General features: G+C 51.4%; 2 protein-coding genes across 6 annotated transcripts in view; one reads left to right on the forward strand and one right to left on the reverse strand.

Moving 5' to 3' along the window:
• The window catches only part of Trpm4 (transient receptor potential cation channel subfamily M member 4), a 27,229-nt gene extending 15,451 nt beyond the window's left edge, over positions 1 to 11,778 (reverse strand). For 4 of the 5 annotated variants that reach the window (XR_004770493.1, XM_027420648.2, XM_035446382.1 and 1 more), the window contains exons 1-9: positions 11,628 to 11,778; positions 11,313 to 11,383; positions 5,976 to 6,150; positions 5,520 to 5,700; positions 5,231 to 5,394; positions 4,854 to 5,037; positions 1,241 to 1,302; positions 920 to 1,111; positions 744 to 843 (exon numbers count right to left, since the gene is read on the reverse strand). Coding sequence is in view for 4 of the 5 variants with exons in the window: in XM_027420648.2 (XP_027276449.1) it covers positions 744 to 843; positions 920 to 1,111; positions 1,241 to 1,302; positions 4,854 to 5,037; positions 5,231 to 5,394; positions 5,520 to 5,700; positions 5,976 to 6,150; positions 11,313 to 11,383; positions 11,628 to 11,651 (1,153 nt within the window). In the remaining variant the exon portion in view is untranslated. Of the gene's footprint in view, positions 1 to 743; positions 844 to 919; positions 1,112 to 1,240; positions 1,303 to 4,853; positions 5,038 to 5,230; positions 5,395 to 5,519; positions 5,701 to 5,975; positions 6,151 to 11,312; positions 11,384 to 11,627 lie in introns of those variants that run through there. The other variant, XM_035446384.1, reaches the window with a different exon arrangement.
• On the forward strand, positions 11,718 to 16,519 carry Hrc (histidine rich calcium binding protein). The gene is made up of 6 exons (XM_027420644.2): positions 11,718 to 15,001; positions 15,076 to 15,146; positions 15,513 to 15,581; positions 15,748 to 15,802; positions 16,189 to 16,225; positions 16,410 to 16,519. Exons 1-6 carry the CDS (start codon positions 13,078 to 13,080, stop codon positions 16,444 to 16,446), a joined length of 2,193 nt encoding a protein of 730 aa, XP_027276445.1. The 5' UTR covers positions 11,718 to 13,077; the 3' UTR covers positions 16,447 to 16,519.
• The last annotated feature ends 106 nt before the right edge of the window (positions 16,520 to 16,625 follow it).

Consider the following 16,625-nt stretch of genomic DNA (forward strand, 5'->3'; position numbering starts at 1 on the left):
TGGTCTACAAGAGCAAGTTCCAGGACAGCCTCCAAAGCCACAGAGAAACCCTGTCTCGAAAAACAAAAAACAACACAAACAAAAAAAATGAAAGATGAATAAGTAGATAGAATTGTTAAAGGGCTGGTGGATGGTTAATGATTAAAGGTGGATAGACTGCTATATCAGTGGGTGTATAGGTCCATGTATGTATGGACAAGTGAGTGAGTGGATGGGTAGCTACATGAGTGAATGCATGACTAGATGGTATAGATGGACAGATGGACAGATGGGCAGATGGGCAGGTGGATGGATGAATAGATACATAAGTGGATGGATAAATGGATGGACAAGTGGATGTGTGGATGGATAGATAGATAGATGAGTATATGGATGGATGGATGGATGGATGGATGGATGGATGGATGGATGGAGGGATAGAGGGAGGGATGGATGGACGGATGGATAGATGGATGGATGGATGAGTGGGTGGTAGACGGGTGGGAGACTGGACAAAAAATGATTAAGGGAAGGGAAACAGATGGAAGAATGAATGTTTAATGGACATATCAATGAGTGGATCCAACAGGGAAGTGGTGGTTGAAAACAATGAAAGTATCTAGGGAAAACTGTCCAACAGCACCAAGCAGAAACCTAGGAAACAGGAAAGACATGAAACACAAAGGAAGTGTGGTCTTAGGCTTAGGGGATGGAGGGAGGAGAGGGGGTCACCTCTCGGAAGCAAGGGTGAAAGCCCATCCTACCGTTCACAAGTGCCCTCAAAACAATGGTCTCAAACTCCTCGGAGCCATCTTCCGAAGAATAGACTGTCAGCAGCTCCTTTCGGGTCATGATCCTCTCCACCTGCAGATCACAGAGCTCCAGTCCCCAGCCAGAACCGGTGCCTGGCTCCTCCCAGCTTGGTTCCACAATGTTATACCTGGGCCTGCAGGACCTCAGGGTCTCCCTTAGGGAAGTAACGCCTAATCCGATCTCGGGCTTCGCCTCGTCTGAGTCCCCCACTCCCTGGAGCCAGAGTATCTTCCAGGGTCTCCACCAGGCAGTCGGCAGCACCCCCAGAGCCGGCCACCAAGAGACAGGGGAGCTGAGCCTGCGTGGCATCCTCTATCCGCTTCAGGAACAAGGGGAGAGCTAGTCAGGGTCCAGCCCTCCAGTCCCCGTATCCCTAAGATTATGGAGCACAGAGTCCTGGCCCTCAGCTCTCCTCCCACCTCAGACTCAGCACTGCAGCTCCAGATACCTTCAACATCTTCTCATCACCATCGATCAGAAGAAGGAGTACAGGGATGTCAATTCCAGTCCCTGAGAGAAAGGGGGAAAGAGAAACTTGGTCACCTTCTATCAGCCTTTGCTGGGGATGGTAAAGAACTACATTTCCCAGGAATCTCTAGGGCAGACATTAATCTTGAACCAACCTTGTGGCCAATACTCATGGGAATCATCATTCTTCTTATTCTTTAAATAAAAATTTAATTTTTATTCTTTGAGTAAAATTTGAAACTTTTCATTACATTTATTTATATAGTGTTGGGATGGTGCTCACAAGTAGGTAGAGGTCAAGGACAATTTGTGGGAGTCTCTCTCCTTCTGATTTGTGGGTTCTGGGGACAGAATTGTGGTCATCAGGCAGCAGGTGTCTTTCATTGCTGAGCCACCTCATTGGCCTGGGAATGTTGTCATTCTTTGTGAACTTTGAGGTGGGGGAGACACTATGGGTTTTATTATTAGTGTGTGTGTGTGTGTGTGTGTGTGTGTGTGTGTGTGTGTGTGTGTATGTGTGTATGGTGCATCTGTGTGTACATGTTCGTGTGTGGTCATGCACATGAGTGCGGTGTGCGTGTGCCACAGTGTTTGTGTGGAGGTGCTCGCCTTCCACTTGTTTTGGAGCAAGCTCTCTGGTTATACCCACTGCATACACCAAGCTAGCTGTCCCCATCCCCCATCTCACCACAGGAGGCTGGGACTGCAGATGTGAGCAGCTGCAGCCGACTCAATTTGAATTCGCAGAGCCTCACTCTTGCATGGCAAGCACTTTGTCTGTCTCATCATCTCCCGGCACACCCACCACACACCCCCACTCCCACCCCCAGCCCCACCCCCACCCCCAGTTTTTAGAACAAAGTCTCATGCATCCCAGCGTGGCCTCAAACTCATTATGAAACCAAGGACGACCCTGACCTCTGATCTCTTGCACGCATTCACCTCTTGAGTGCTGGGACATTTCAGCACCAGAAGTCAAGGGTGGTGCCACCTAACTGCAGAAGGCAGGAGAGAGCTTGGAGCCTTCTGACTGGACCAGCGAGGTGAAGGTAAAAGGAAGGAAATACAAATAGAGGGACCATCTCAGCACCATAAAAATATTGATAAAGTCCAACAGTAATAACATAAAGGCGATTGTGTGTTGTAAAGTAAGAAGACAGATGGTGTAGGGCGGGTGGGCCAGGCTGCACACCCCCACCCTGGCGGTCTGGGTTGAAGAAATAACACAAGAAAAGGAGGTGGCTAAATTTAAATGTGTGTTTTCTTTTCTCGTTGCTATTGCTGATCTGGGCTTTAGGGGACAGGATGTCTCTCTAGCCCAGGCTGGCCTCGATCTCATGGTCCGCCTGCTTCAGCCTCCCAAGTGCTGGGATCACTGCTGTGAGTCGCTACATCCAGGTAAAACTGTTTCCTCTCTTCTTAAAATCATGTGTATATGTGCGCATAAGTCAGATGACAACTTGCAGGAATTGATTCTCTCTTTGTACCATGTGGGTTTCAGGGATTAAACTCCAGTCACTGGCCTTAGCAGTGCCTTCTGCCTGTTGAACTATCTGCATCTCACTGGCTCCACAATCACACATTCTTGATCAAAGTGAAAACTACCACAAAGTAATAGAAAGTTACTGTGCTGTTTTGAATAAGAATGCCCCAATAGACTCATATATTTGAATGCATAGTTGCCAGGGCGTGGCACTGCTTGAGAAGGATTAGGGGGGTGTGGCCCTATTGAGGGAAGCTTGTCACTTCACGTGGACTTTTCTCGGTTTCAAATGCTCAAGCCAGGCCCACTGTCTCTCTCTTTCTACTGGCTGAGGATCTGGATACAGAATAAGGGTCTTCTCCAGTACTGCGTCTGTATGCATGCCGTCATGCTCCCTTCCGTGATGATGGTATACTAAGCTTCTGAAACTGTAAGCAAGCCTCCAATTAAACGAATTTATTTATTTATTTGTTTGTTTAGTTTTTCAGGATATTTTTTCTCTGTGTAACAGCTCTGGTTGTCCTGAAACTCACTCTGTAGACCAGGCTGGCCTTGAAATCACAGAAATCTTCCTGCCTCTGACTCCCTAGTGCTGGGATTAAAGGTGTGCGGCACTACCTCTGGCTTTCATTTTTTTTTTTTTTAATGCTTTATAAGAGTTTCCTTGGTCATGGTGTCTCTTCCCAGGGATAGAACACTGTCTGAGACAGTTATAAAGTCCTGCCTGTGAAACTCCGTACCCATGCAGGCCACATGAGATATAGGGCCTGTATAGATCACATCTGCACACAAGGACAACACACAAGCATATGCATTCAGCACTGTTTCTAGTGCCGAATGATCCAAATCCCTAACACCTGTGAAATGGGGAAATTCCTCGAGAGAGATATTTCATCTATATCACAGTCTCATAGAGCTCCAGCTGCTTCTGCCTCCTGGGCATTGAGATTAAAGGTGTGCCCCACTACACTTGGCAACTGTTTCTTTCTGTCCCTTCTTACAATTCAATTTGTTAAGCTGAATTCACACCAAGGGTGACATTTATCTATGATGAATGTCATGAAGGAAAGTCAGCCTCCAAGATCACACGCTAACTTCAGGAACCCCATCTGAAAGCTCAACAAGCATGGTGCTCAAATGAAGATTTGGGGAGAACATGCTTGATTTCTGACTTTTTTTTCTGCCCAACAGGTGAAAAATATATAGTTGGCAACATTTCTGGTCCTAGGCATTCAAATAAGTGAGCTCAAGTTGCACTGATCCAGACAACAGGAGTGAACAGACTGCAGTTTGCAGGGGTCAGAGACAGGGAAATCTGTGCCAACTGAACTAGAAGGTTCTGTTTTTAAAAGCTGGTTGTATGAGTGGATCCAGAGTTCAAAGTCCTCTGATTTATTACTTTGTGAGTTTTCTGTACCTAGGGAAATTACAAGACTGTCTTCCATATTTTTCTGTTCTCCTTAAAACCAATTTTTTGTTTGGTTTGTTTTTCAAGACAGGGTTTTTCTGTGTGGCCCTGACACATACACACACACACACACACACACACACACACACACACACACACACTGCCACCAGGCTGTCCTTAAACTCAGAGATTCACCTGCCTCTACCTCCCAAGTACTGGGATTAAAGTTGTGTACCCACCCCCAGCAAAACTATATATTTTTTTAAAAAATTGTGTTCTGTGTGTATCTCTGCATGTGTGTGCCTATGAGTGCCATGCCTAAAGAGGCCGAAGGGGGAGCTGGGTGCCCTGGAGATGGAGTTACAAACCGTTGGGAGCTGCCCAAAGATGGACCTCAGGTCCTTTGTAAGAACAGCAAATGCTCTTAACTACCAAGCCATCTCTTCACCCTCCCCTTTCTGCTCATTTAATCTTATTTATTTATTGAGAAAGGATCTTTTTATATAGCTCCTGGAACCCCCTGTGTAGTCCAGGCTGGCCTTGAACTCACAGACCTGCATACCTCTGCCTCCAGAGTGCTGGAATTAAAGGTGTGCCACCATGCCCAGCATGGATAGGACTCTTAACACTGGAAAGTTACCCAATCTTGACCACACCTGCCAGTGGGGTCCTGTATGGCTCCTGAACACAAATCCCACTCACCTCCCACTCCAGTCTTCTGCTGAGCCACGTAAGACTCAAACTGAAGGCGGAAGCGGTTCTCACCACCCAGGCGACCATGTGTGCCATCATCCACCAAGAAGAAAGCAGAATAGTTGTAGTCCAGGGGGAACTCAACTCCATCCTCAGGGTCACCACGCCATTTGTACCTCGCAGGGAATAAGCCCTGAGGAATAAGCAGGGAATAATGCCAGACAGAGAAGTCATTCAGAAGGGACAAAAATGCTCCCTGACAGACCCAGAGGATCAGACCCTGGCCTCCTCCCTCAGACCCAAGGATCTTCCTCAGCCCTGCTTCCAGCCTCCTCCCTCAGACCAGCATTCCAGGTCAGGGCCTCTTCTCTGAAACCCATTCCCACCTTGGGGTTGATCAGCATCTCTCTGTTCCGGACCACACCCCAGGGAGCCACACCCATGGCCACCACCTTGCTGCCTCCAGTGCTGGCCATCTGGTGGTCCCTCACAGCCACACCCACGTGCCGGCCTATGCCTGTGTGCAGTCCCCCTGTGACAATCCAGGCCCCTATTAGGACACACAGAGGGACAGAGTGGGAAACAGTAAAGCATGGAAATGGGAACAAGGCTCTCCAACCCGGGCAACAGTGGGGCCAAAGCCCAGGAGACACCGTCCCCAACCCCTGTGGTCACCTGTGCTCTGGGCAGCTCGCACCAGCCCACGACGCAGAAGGTCCTGCAGCCAGGTCTGGAGCACAGGGCCCCCCGACCCCCCCAGCACTGACACCACCAAGTTTGGAGCACGAAAGCCCCAAGAGCGGGTGACGAGACTGTACACAGTGGCAGGATCTGTGCGGTCAGACAGCCGGAGGAACTGTGGACACAGGAGGAAGAGACACATGGGGGACAGAGAGACAGAGACAGAAGGGACTGACCCAGACAGATGAAGACAGGGGCCCAGAGAAAGGGAGGGGGACAGAGACCCAGAGAGAAGCAGACAGACAGACTGGGAGGCAGCAAGGACCTAGAGAGAAAGAGGGACAGACACTTAGACAGAGGCACCCAAAGAACAGGGTGGGCCAGTAGGGAGACACATTCAGCCACTGTCCCAGCCCACCCAGCCTGGTGGTCCAGACATGCAGTCCTCACATTGCTGGGCCTTCTGCCGGTATACATGAAGTCCAGGTCCCCGTAGGCATCTGTGGGCTTCTCTGTAGTGTGCTCATCAGTGTTCCACTCTGAAACTACAGCTGCCCCAAAGGCATCCTCCATAGCCACAGATGAGTGGTCATTCCGAGGTCTCCCACACTGGCACAAGGTCCCTCTGGGGGCATGAGGGTAGAGCATGAACCCTGGGTGTCTGCACTGGCTCCATCCTGCACAAATGTCCATACCCTATCTACATGGACCCTGCATCTCCTGAAACAGAGTCCACAGCAAACCCAGCACTGGCTTTGACTTCGGGAGAAGAAACTGAGCCATGCTCGTCCCAAATACTCCAGGACAGGATGACTGGCCTGCAAGATCATAGTCAAGAGAAGCAGACGGCCATCAGTGGGTGCCCCCAAAGACGACATACACTATGAAACAGAGAATTTAAAACAGGAAAAAAAATCTCAAAAGAGCTGGGGGGTGGTGGCGCACGCCTTTAATTTCAGTGTCACTCAGGCACTGTGAGTTCGAGGCCAGCCTGGTCTACAGAATGAGTTCCAAGACAGTCAGGCTACACAGAGAAAAAAAAAAAAAAAAGATTCAAGAAAGCTTGGGTACCAGAGGCTGAGGCTGAGGCCATTGTGCAGTTGTGGTTTGGGGCAAGTATCTTCACCTCTCTGAGACTAAAGTTCTCCCTCCAATACAAAGATAGTAACAACTCCAAGGAACTCAGAGGAGCCAAGAAAATCAGGAAGTGTTTCCTGAAGTGAGGATAGCAGTCAGCCCCAGCTGGAGAAGAGCTGCGTGAACTCCAAACAGAGTTCACACAGCTTTAAATAACCTAGAATTACACAGTAGGAAAGTCCAGACTTTTCAGAGTTCCCTGACTGCTGGTGCTGGCCTGTCTGATAGCTTCTGCCATCCCCCACTTGCTCTCTCAGGCAGAAAAGCAGGAGCAGGCAGGCGGCTGAGACAAGGCAGTAATCTCTTTATTCACTGTTCATTGTATCATAGTACAGTCCCTTCCCTGCTTGTTTCCTTCTCATTCTAAGAAACACACAACAAATGATGGTTTCCATTTCTGGTCTCCATAGATACAATGTTTTCCTCTCTAAATAAGGACACCCTGGGCTGGAGAGATGGCTCAGGGATTAAGAATGCATGCAAGGGCCTGAGTTGGATCCCCAGTGCTCACACGGCTGCTCACAACTAGCTGTAACTCCAATAAGAGGGGATCCTGGCTTTCTCAGGCACCATACAGGCACACGGTACACAAACACACACAGGCAAAAGGCCCATACAGATAAAATAAATAAAATTTCAAAACATAAGAAACAAATTAAATATTTTTAAAATCATAAATGAACAAGTGTCCCTTGCTACTCAGGTGACTATTGCCTTTCCAAGGTGACTTTGGCCTCAGTTTCCAAAAGTGAGGAACAGTCTCCCAAGCTCTGATTCTAAAAGGAATGCAAATCATTATCAGAATCAGAACCTAAGTGAGCAGCTGGCCTAGGGATGGGGCTTTTTTATTGGGGGGAGGGGGAATGACAGGCTCTCATGTCGCCCAGGCTGGCTTCAAATTTATTACAGCCAAAGCTGATCACAAATTATTTCTTTTCATTTGTTTATTTATTTATTTTTGGCCTCAATTTCTGATCCTTCTGCCGCAGCCTTCAGAGTTCCGGAATTACAGGTCTGCGATACCATAGCTGGTTTATTTCAGTGCAAAGGATGGACCCAGGATTAAGGGCATGCTAGGAAAACATTCTGCTAGCTGAGCTATAGCCCCAAGCCCTCTTGGGGCTTTGTTTATCTTTTTTTTTTTTTTTTTTCTTTTTCGAGACAGGGGTTCTCTGTCTTGGAATTTGCTCTGTAGACCAAGTTGACCTCAAACTCAGAGATCTGCCTGCCTCTGCCTCCCGAGTCCTGGGATAAAAGATATGTGCCACCACCACCCAGCATCTTAAATATTTTTAATTTTATATGTATGAATATTTGCCTTAGTGTGTGTCAGTACACCACACACTTGTATGGAACCTGTGTGTGCAGGATGAAAGAGGGTGTTGGATCACCTGGAACTGGCTGTGAGGCATCACATGGGTGCTGGGAACTGAACTCAGGACCTCTGCAAGAGCATCGAGCACTCCCAGTCACTGTGCCATTCTCCAGCACCCTATCCCATGTTTTTTGTGAGCCCAAGCTGGTCTAAAACTAGCTTTATAGCCTAGGTTGACCTTGAACTTCTGATGCTCCTGCTCCACCTCCTGAATGCTGGCACAAGTGTGCACTTTACACATCTAGCGTAAGGACCAGTTTTACTGATTTACTGATGTGCATCAGGCCATGCTACTGGCTGATGCACAGAATACACGTCAGGCTGAGCCTACAGCTTGTTGTCTTCCACGAGCTATAATAAAGGACACAACCTCCTCCTTCTCTAATGCCAGGGGGCCCCGGAATGCCTCTGTTTCCCCCACACACACTTAATCCTCTTACCCATCTGGACCTCATTCTTGGTTGGGTCCACTCTTTTCTTGTACTCTTCTAGTCAAGATGTTTACATGGAATGTTGTAGAGCACCTAGTCCCATGGGGTCTATTGTCAACATGGGGCACCTTATAACATGATTTAGCAAGTTAAAATAAACGCAGGGGAGAAATGTTCACCTTGAAAGAATGAAGACCTGAGTTCTGTCCCTAGGATCCATAAACATGTGCTGTAATCCTAGTGCTGGGGAGGGAGGAAGGACAGGAGGTTCCCTGCCGTTCACTGGCTGGCCAGCCTAGCCAGGTCACCCGAAGCTAGTGAGAGATGCTGTCTCAAAAAACAAGATAGGAGGTGTGTGAGGAACACTACCTGAGGTTGTCCTCGGGCCTCTGTAAGCATGTGTGCACATATTTGCACCTGCACTTGGGAGCACTCACAAAATAAAATCAAAGGAAAACTCGCTCTCATCACAGTTTGTATCTCAGGGCTCCATCACCACTATGGCCCACTGTCTCCATACTCAATATGGACAGTGAGCATTGACACCCCCTAAAGAAAGTTCTGGTCACATGGCAACCGCAATGTTTCCTGTCTCCTGGCATCGTCGCTCTGTGTGGCTGTGAGGCCACACTCAGGTGTCATCTCACTGCCAGAAGGTGGCTGAACACCATGGAATGTACCCATTCTGGAAACCTTGGCCTGATCCTTCCTCTCCCCACAGCTGGAGCCCAACCCCCATGGTGGCTTTCTCTTCCCTTGGCTGCCCTTCAGGATACTGTAGCCCAAGGCCCCCAGGGGCTGAGAGAGAAAGAAGCTTCCGGGAAAGGGTGTGGACAGAGGCTAGCATTTGTCTTCAAGGTATTCAGAGCCATGAGGGGGCATTGTTGGGTAGGTGGGTGTTTGGTTTTTATTTTGTGTGTGTGTGAACATTTGTCTGCATGTATATCTGGGTACCATGTATGTGCAGTGCCTGTGGGAGCCAGAAGAGGAAGTCAGGAATGGAGGTTACAGATGATACAGATGTTTGGGAGCCGCCATGTGGGTGCTGGGAACGCGAACATCTCTCCAGCCCCTGGCTGGTTTTTTGTTGTTGTTGCTGTTACTTTTTAGCTTTTTTTTTTTTAAATAAGGTCTGCTTTTGTGGCCCAGGTTGATCTCACAACTGCAGTAATCTCTCTGCCTCAGTCTCCTGAGTGCTAGAACGACAGGCAGGGTTCTTGGGTTTGGGTTTTAGTCCTGGGAATGGAACCCAGCACATGCTAACTACATGTGCTATCACTAAACTACAGCCTAAGCCAAGAGACAGGTGTTTAAACTTTTCCGTGTAAGAAGGGAGAGGGGGGAGAAAAGGGAGGGAGGACAAGAAAATTGACCATGGAGTTGGCCTTTGCATTTTTCTCATCTACTTCCATGGTTTCAACTTCCACCTACAGCTGGGACCTCTCAGACTTCAACCTTCTGCTAAGTACCAACTGGGTCCCCACCCTCGGCACTGCCCCCACCCCCGGGCCCATCATGTACACAGAAGCAAGGGCTGCACTCAGCATCCCTTTCAAGCCCACTTGTTCTCCTGGGCTCCCTGTCTTGGCGATGACTGCATCCTGCCTGCACCCTAGTCTCCAGACAGCATGTCCAGGAGCCACCCTACCGATAAGCACGGGTCCCCAGTGTCCACTCTCAGCTTCCCGGCCTCCTATCCATCCTCACACAGCTCACACACAGAGCCTACCCAGCCCCAGAGAGCCTCACACTCAGGGTGGCCTCTGAGTGCCCACGAGGTCTGGCACCAGCCTCATTCATAACAACGTTCCTTATGCCCTGAACTCTACACTCCTTTCAAATCACACCAGGCTGTCATTAGGGAGGACTTCGAACATGCAGTTCCAAGGCCCAGAGCCACCTTCCAAGCACCACACTGAAACATCATCCCAATAATGCCTGCTCCCACCAGCTCCCATTTCCCACTACTTCTGTCACCCTGTCTGTAGCCTTTGCCAGACAGTACACGTGTTTCTTTACACATTATTTTACCTGACCCACTGTAACAACAGGCTCCTGATACAATCGCACTAAGGGAGAGACTCGACACTACCCCAGGCCAAAAGACCACCCTCGGAGCTGATTTAAAGCTGGACCCCGCTAGAGAGAGCATGGGTGACGCTGGAAGACCCTACGGAGCTTGCTCCTGCCCTGCCGCCCACAGCACATCTTGCAGTGGGAACTGCCCTCTTCTCACGGGAGCTGCAGATATTTCCGGGTGTTTATTAGGTGGTGGGCAAAGTTCCAGGACCGTCCCAAAGTGACCTTGTTTAGTTTGCACAGCAACCTCAGGAGGGAGGAGCTGCTCTGTGCCCAGGTGACAATCGTGGCCCAAGAAGGGAATTACTGTCCCAAAGCTGCAGAGCTCTGCACAGCTGGCACCAGGGCTGCAGGGCTATGCTCGCTGAGCCAGGCAGCAGCGATGGCTGAGACACAGAGAGCCAAAGCAGAAAGAGACAAAATGACACAAAAAGAGACACATGGACGGGACACAAAGACACAGAATGGAAACCTGAAGCGTACACACGCTTCCCCGCCCCCAGCTAGCGGGAGGATGCAGAATCCCTAGGCAGGGTGTCCCAAAACAGGAGAAGGGTCTGTCGGAGGTGGAGGCGGAAACTGTCCTTGGTGGGCGGGGCCTGTCTGTGGTGGGTGGGGTCTGTCTGTACAAGGCCTTTCAAGGTGGGCAGTGAAGGGTCTGTCTGCGTTGAGAGGGGCGAGTCCGGTCTGTGGGGGCGGTGCCTGTCTGCAGCGGGCATGGCCCGCGAACCTGTGCTGCCGGATCAGCAGCCCCGAACTGCTCACCCCGAATCATCGCCGAGGTCCTCTATGAACGTCGTGCACACCTTCTTCCTGAAGATCTTAGGGATCCAGCTCTGAGAACCGGAACAAGAAGGCAGGGAAGGGACCGCTGTCAGACACGCGTGATGCGAGTACAGCCTCGCGCGCCCCCCCGGGATACCTTGGGGACTTCGGTGTCCTCGTCCCGCGGGCTCGGGCGAGCCCCAAGCCCCTCGGTCTGAGAACTGCGGGCCCAACTCCCGCTGCATCTGACCCGGATCGGCGGGGCTGGCGCCACTTCTGGAACCCGCTCACACCCAGCCCGGCGCTGTGCGGTACCTGCTCCTTCTCTGGCCCCACCATGCTGCGGCCACAGCCCCTGGGGCTCCGAGTATTTCCTCCAGCAGCCAACCCGCCCGACCAAACCGGATCCGCAACTTCGCAGCCTAGCCCGGGGCGGGGAGTCCTGGGGAACACGTCACAGAAGGCGGGGAGAGGGCGGTCCGCGCAGCGGAGGAGGGACCGCCCGGGCTGCCTAGCCGGGGATGGGGTCGGGTAGAGGGGACCAAAAACCCAGTCTACAGTCAGAGCGAGAAGAGGAAGGAAAAAGACAGAGTGGGCCATGGGACAAACAGACTCAGAGAGGTTCAGAGACTGTGGGAGAAAGATCCGGAGAGAGACAGAAACTAAGGAAGGGACCCAGAGAAAGAAAAGGGGAGCAAAGACCCAGAGTGAGAGAGAGGAGAACAGAGATACAGAGAGAATGAGACACACAGAGACAGAGACAGAGAAACGCAGAGAGAGAGGGGGTAGAGGACAGAGGCCCAGAATCAGAGAGAGGCCGACCAGGAGAGATCAGGGAAGACACAGGAAGAGTTGGGGGTGCAGAGGGGGAGCGGTTAGAATTCTGAAAAAGAACAGGGACCCTCAGACCAGTGACTAGAATGGGGAGGGGCTTGATTCATAAAAAAAAACCCCAAAGGCATGGAGATGTTGACAAGTGTGGGATGGCCCCTAGAGAAGGCAGGGTATACCCGTCTCATGCCAAGTCCCTATGTGGGGACAGCTGGGGCCTAGTAACCTGAGCCCCCAGCACCCTCCCCCCTGCTGTATTTATAGCTCTGGCCTGGTCCCCTGCCCCCAGATCTGAGTTCCAGGGACAGGAGGTCATAGGGCATTGGGGACAGGTCTCCCTCGCTCTCTTCCACAGCCTCTGCATGACACCCACTTTCACACCAAATGTCTCATCCCGCTGCACATTCTTCATGATTGTACCCCTAACTCTTGCACTGTAGGGGTCCCTTGGCTCCTATACACACCCTTCATCTCCCAGTGCCCAGGCTTCTCCAGCATGACACTCTAAAAGTCTAGCCTGTGTCTTCAAGATGCCAAACTTGAGATTTTGGGAAGTCCAAAGACAAGTCCCTGCGCCCCCCTCCTGGCCATGAAGACCTTTCCACCACTCAGTCCTGAGCCAGAGGAACAGGAGGGGAGGGGCAGGCAGGGAGTGACCAGAATAACTTAGGCTGAGGATAAATTTAGCCACAAGGAGGGGAGGGGACAGACCCCATTGGCCCAGGAGTGGGAAGGGAGGTCCTGGAACCAGGGTCACGACTCTAAAGAGGACATCCTCAGAGAGGCATCCAAGACCCGGGGAAGATAGACAAGCAAAAAGTGGGAGTGATACCACCACCCAAGAGAGACAACCTGAAAGAACAAAAACAGTGCAAGGACCCATCGGAGGTAGCTGAAGCCAGGCTTGGGAGAAGGTCATCTGCTAAACATCCCCATGGGCTTCCAGGGGCCATGGCTGCATATTTGTCTCCTTTGGGCCACAGTGGCCAGCGTGCTGGTCCCTCCAGTGGTGACCCAGGAGCTGAGAGGGGCTGGACTGGGCCTCGGCAACTGGAATAACAATGCAGGCATCCCTGGGTCTTCAGAGGACATGTCAGCTGAGTTTGGCCACCACATCCACAGCCATGGGGGCTATCAAAGTGAAAAGGACAGAGACCATAGAGCAGAGGATGAGGATTTCTCCAGAGAATATGGCCACCAGCTCCAAGACCACAGGTACCCTGGCCATGAGGCTGGAGAGGAGAATATCTCCGAAGAGATCTTCAGAGGGCATGTTAGACAGGCCCATGGGCACAGAGGACATGCCAGTGAAGATTTGGGGGACTCAGCAGAGCCTGAGAACCACTTCCACACACAGAGGAGTCATAGCCATGAAGATGAAGATGAGGATAGTGTTGTCTCCAATGAGAATCACCATGGCCACAGAGGGGAAGATGATGATGGAGAGGAGGAGGAGGAGGCAGAAATGGAGGAGAACTCTGACAACAAGCACCAGGCCCATGATCATCAGAGCCACTCAAAGGAAGGGGGTTCAGATGAACACCATGATGCCTACAGCCACAGCCACAGCCACAGCCACAGCCACAGCCACAGAGACCACAAAGATGAAGATGATGATGGTGATGCCACTGAGTATGGAGACCAGGCCCACAAACATTGGCACCATGAGGAGGAAGATGATGGAGACTCAGATGGAGACCATCATGCCCACAGTCACAGACAAGAAGGTGATGAAGATGAAGACGACGATGATGATGGTGACTCCAGTGAATATGGACACCAGGCCCAGGGCCACCAAGGCCACAAAGACAGAGAATATGATGATGATGATGATGATGATGATGATGATGATGATGACGGCAACTCCACTGAGCACGGGCACCAGGCCCAAGGCCACAGAAAGGGAGAAGATGAAGATGAGTCAGATGAAGACTACTATCATGCCTCCAGGCATGGACATCGAGCCCATGAAGATGAAGATGAAGATGACAACGACTCCACTGAGCATGGGCACCAGGTCTGCAGACACCAAGGCGATGAGAAGGAAAGTGATGAGGATGACTTAGATGGAGACTACCGTCATGTCCCCAGCCAGGGCCACCAAAGCCACCAAGATGAGGAAAAGGAAGATGAGACTGTATCCAATGAACATTGGCACCAGTCTCCCAGATACACTCACCATGGCCTTGGAAGTGACACTCAAGAAGAGGAGGTAACAGTCAAACTCAGCCACCATGTTGCAAGCCACCAACCCCAAGGCCACAAGTCTGACAAGGAGGAGGACTTCCCAGAAGAATATATGACAGAAGTCCCTGGCCATCACCCCCATAGAGTCTCCAGGGAGGAACATGAGGACAATTCTGCTGAGTTTGGCCACAAGGTCCCCAGCCACAGGCCACAAGATCAAGATGAACAGACCAGCCAGGGTCACAGAGAGTCTGTCCAAGGTGACTTTAATCACCGGCCCCTGCAGTCTACAGGGGCTGGTTCTAAAGAACCAAGGAAGGAAGATGACCACAGTTCTCAAGAGGGAGATGAGGACACAGAGACAAGCAAAGGAGCTCACAGTGAGGAGGAGGAAGAGGAGGAGGAGGAGGATGGCCATGGATTCCCCATGAGCCAGGAAGATGAGGAAGAGGAAGAAAAAGATGAGAAGGAGAGCAGGGAAAACAGGGCTGAGGTTCTGACTCCACTGAGCCATCACAGAAAGCAGCAGCAGCAGCAGGAGGAGGAGGAGGAGGAGGAGGAGGAAATCTTAGAAGAAAACCTGCTACCTTTCACTATCATCCCAAACCCCCTGGCTGGGAGGGAGGTGGCCAGAGAAGGTTCCAGTGAGGAAGAGAGCCGTGAAGTCCCAGGTAAGTGACCTAGCTCTATGAGGGTAGGGAAGGCAGTTAGCCTCCTGGATTCACTGTTGCCCTCTGTCCCACAGGTCAGCACGATGCCCAGGAGTGTGAGAACTACCAGCCAGGGTCCCTGTGTGGCTATTGTTCTTTCTGCAATGTAGGTTCCTAGCCCAGATCTGCCAGGCATGCCCTGGGGAGCTGTGGGGGTCCTCCGAACCTGGGAGTGGGAGGAGCGGCAGAAACAAATGCTAGCAGAACAAGCTGGAGACCAGAAGCTGGGGTGGGGAGGCAGCGGCAGAGGCAATAAGAAGTTAAGGTTTCGGGGTGAGGGTCAGCTTCCTGGGTCTGTGATCACTCACAGGTCCTGCTCTCAGTGAGTGGGCCACTCAGGGTGATCTTGAGATAGAGATATATGAGAAACCACCTGAAAAGGAGGGGGACTCTGAGTTCAGACATGGAGGTGAGCATTTCCTGAGGGATTCTGGGCCAGGGGCTCCTCTAACCAGGCTCTTCCTGTCCCCAGCGATGTACTGAATGTGAAATCTGTCACTGTGATGAGGAGAACATGGGGGAACACTGTGACCAGTGTCAGGTGAGACCTTCCCAGATGGCTGGGACCGCTAGAGCGCCCAAGCCATGACCCTGGCCTTACAACACTCCATGCCTCCTTCCTGTGTAAAATGCTGACCCTCCAGCTAGCCTCAGGCCCTAGGGGGTTCTGGCTCAGCTCCCTGACCAGGCTCTCTCCCTGTCCTCAGCACTGCCAATTCTGCTACCTCTGCCCGCTGGTCTGTGAAACCCTCTGCACTCCAGGTGAGCTGCAAAGAGGGAGGGGCAGACACCATAGAGGGGGCAAACCCCAGCAAAGTGAACCCTAGTGGGGTTGGAGCCAACCTGAGCTGTGAACCAGGAAAGCTGATGGCTGTGGTTGAATGGTAGGGTGGGGTAGGGGGTGTGACCATGGCAAAGGTCATATGGGTAGAAGCTAAGATTGAGCTAATCTTGAAGAGTACTCCTAGAAGTAAGTGGGTGGGACCAAAGCAAATAGAAACAGAGGGGTGGGGCGGCTGGGGAACTAGAGGTCCAAAGCAAGCAGGAATTAGGGGGCAAACAACACATTTCTGCACTTGCCCTGAGTGTTCCCCCTCCATGCCTGTCCTGGAGGCCCCTCAAACCTCTTTTTCTCTGCTCCCTCGCAGGAAGCTACATAGACTATTTCTCATCCTCCCTGTATCAGTAAGTGTGTGGGGCTGGGTCGGGGATGATGCAGGTTAAGGGACCTGGTTTGAGAAGGGCTGGCCCACTGTGAGTTAAAGAGCTGGCCTGGGACTCCATGGTCCATCCTATGAAATGGGCAGGGTCATGGTGGCTAAATGGCTTCTGGGCACTGGCTAAGTAACCTTTGTGTCCTTTTGCCTAGAGCCCTGGCTGACATGCTAGAGACTCCAGAGCCCTGACCTAGCCACAGCTGTGGCAGATGCACCTCTCCTGACCTGCCCATCTGACAAGAGCCCTGAATAAATGTGCTCCTGGAAACAGTGTCCAGTGTGGGCTGTGTCCTGGGGGGGGGGGGCGGCAGAGGATACACTGAGGAGGCATCAGTCTCTTCTAGAGGGCCTCAGACAGAAGGTCTTTG

Source organism: Cricetulus griseus, chromosome 6 (assembly GCF_003668045.3).
Source record: "Cricetulus griseus strain 17A/GY chromosome 6, alternate assembly CriGri-PICRH-1.0, whole genome shotgun sequence".
NCBI lineage: Eukaryota > Metazoa > Chordata > Mammalia > Rodentia > Cricetidae > Cricetulus > Cricetulus griseus.

Excerpts from the sequence above, each read along its gene's own strand:
- Hrc (XM_027420644.2), top strand. The coding sequence starts at position 13,078 with ATGGGCTTCCAGGGGCCATGGCTGCATATTTGTCTCCTTTGGGCCACA. Across the intron at positions 15,582-15,747 it reads AACACTGTGACCAGTGTCAG|CACTGCCAATTCTGCTACCT; the intron begins GTGAGACCTTCC and ends CCCTGTCCTCAG. Across the intron at positions 15,803-16,188 it reads TGAAACCCTCTGCACTCCAG|GAAGCTACATAGACTATTTC; the intron begins GTGAGCTGCAAA and ends GCTCCCTCGCAG.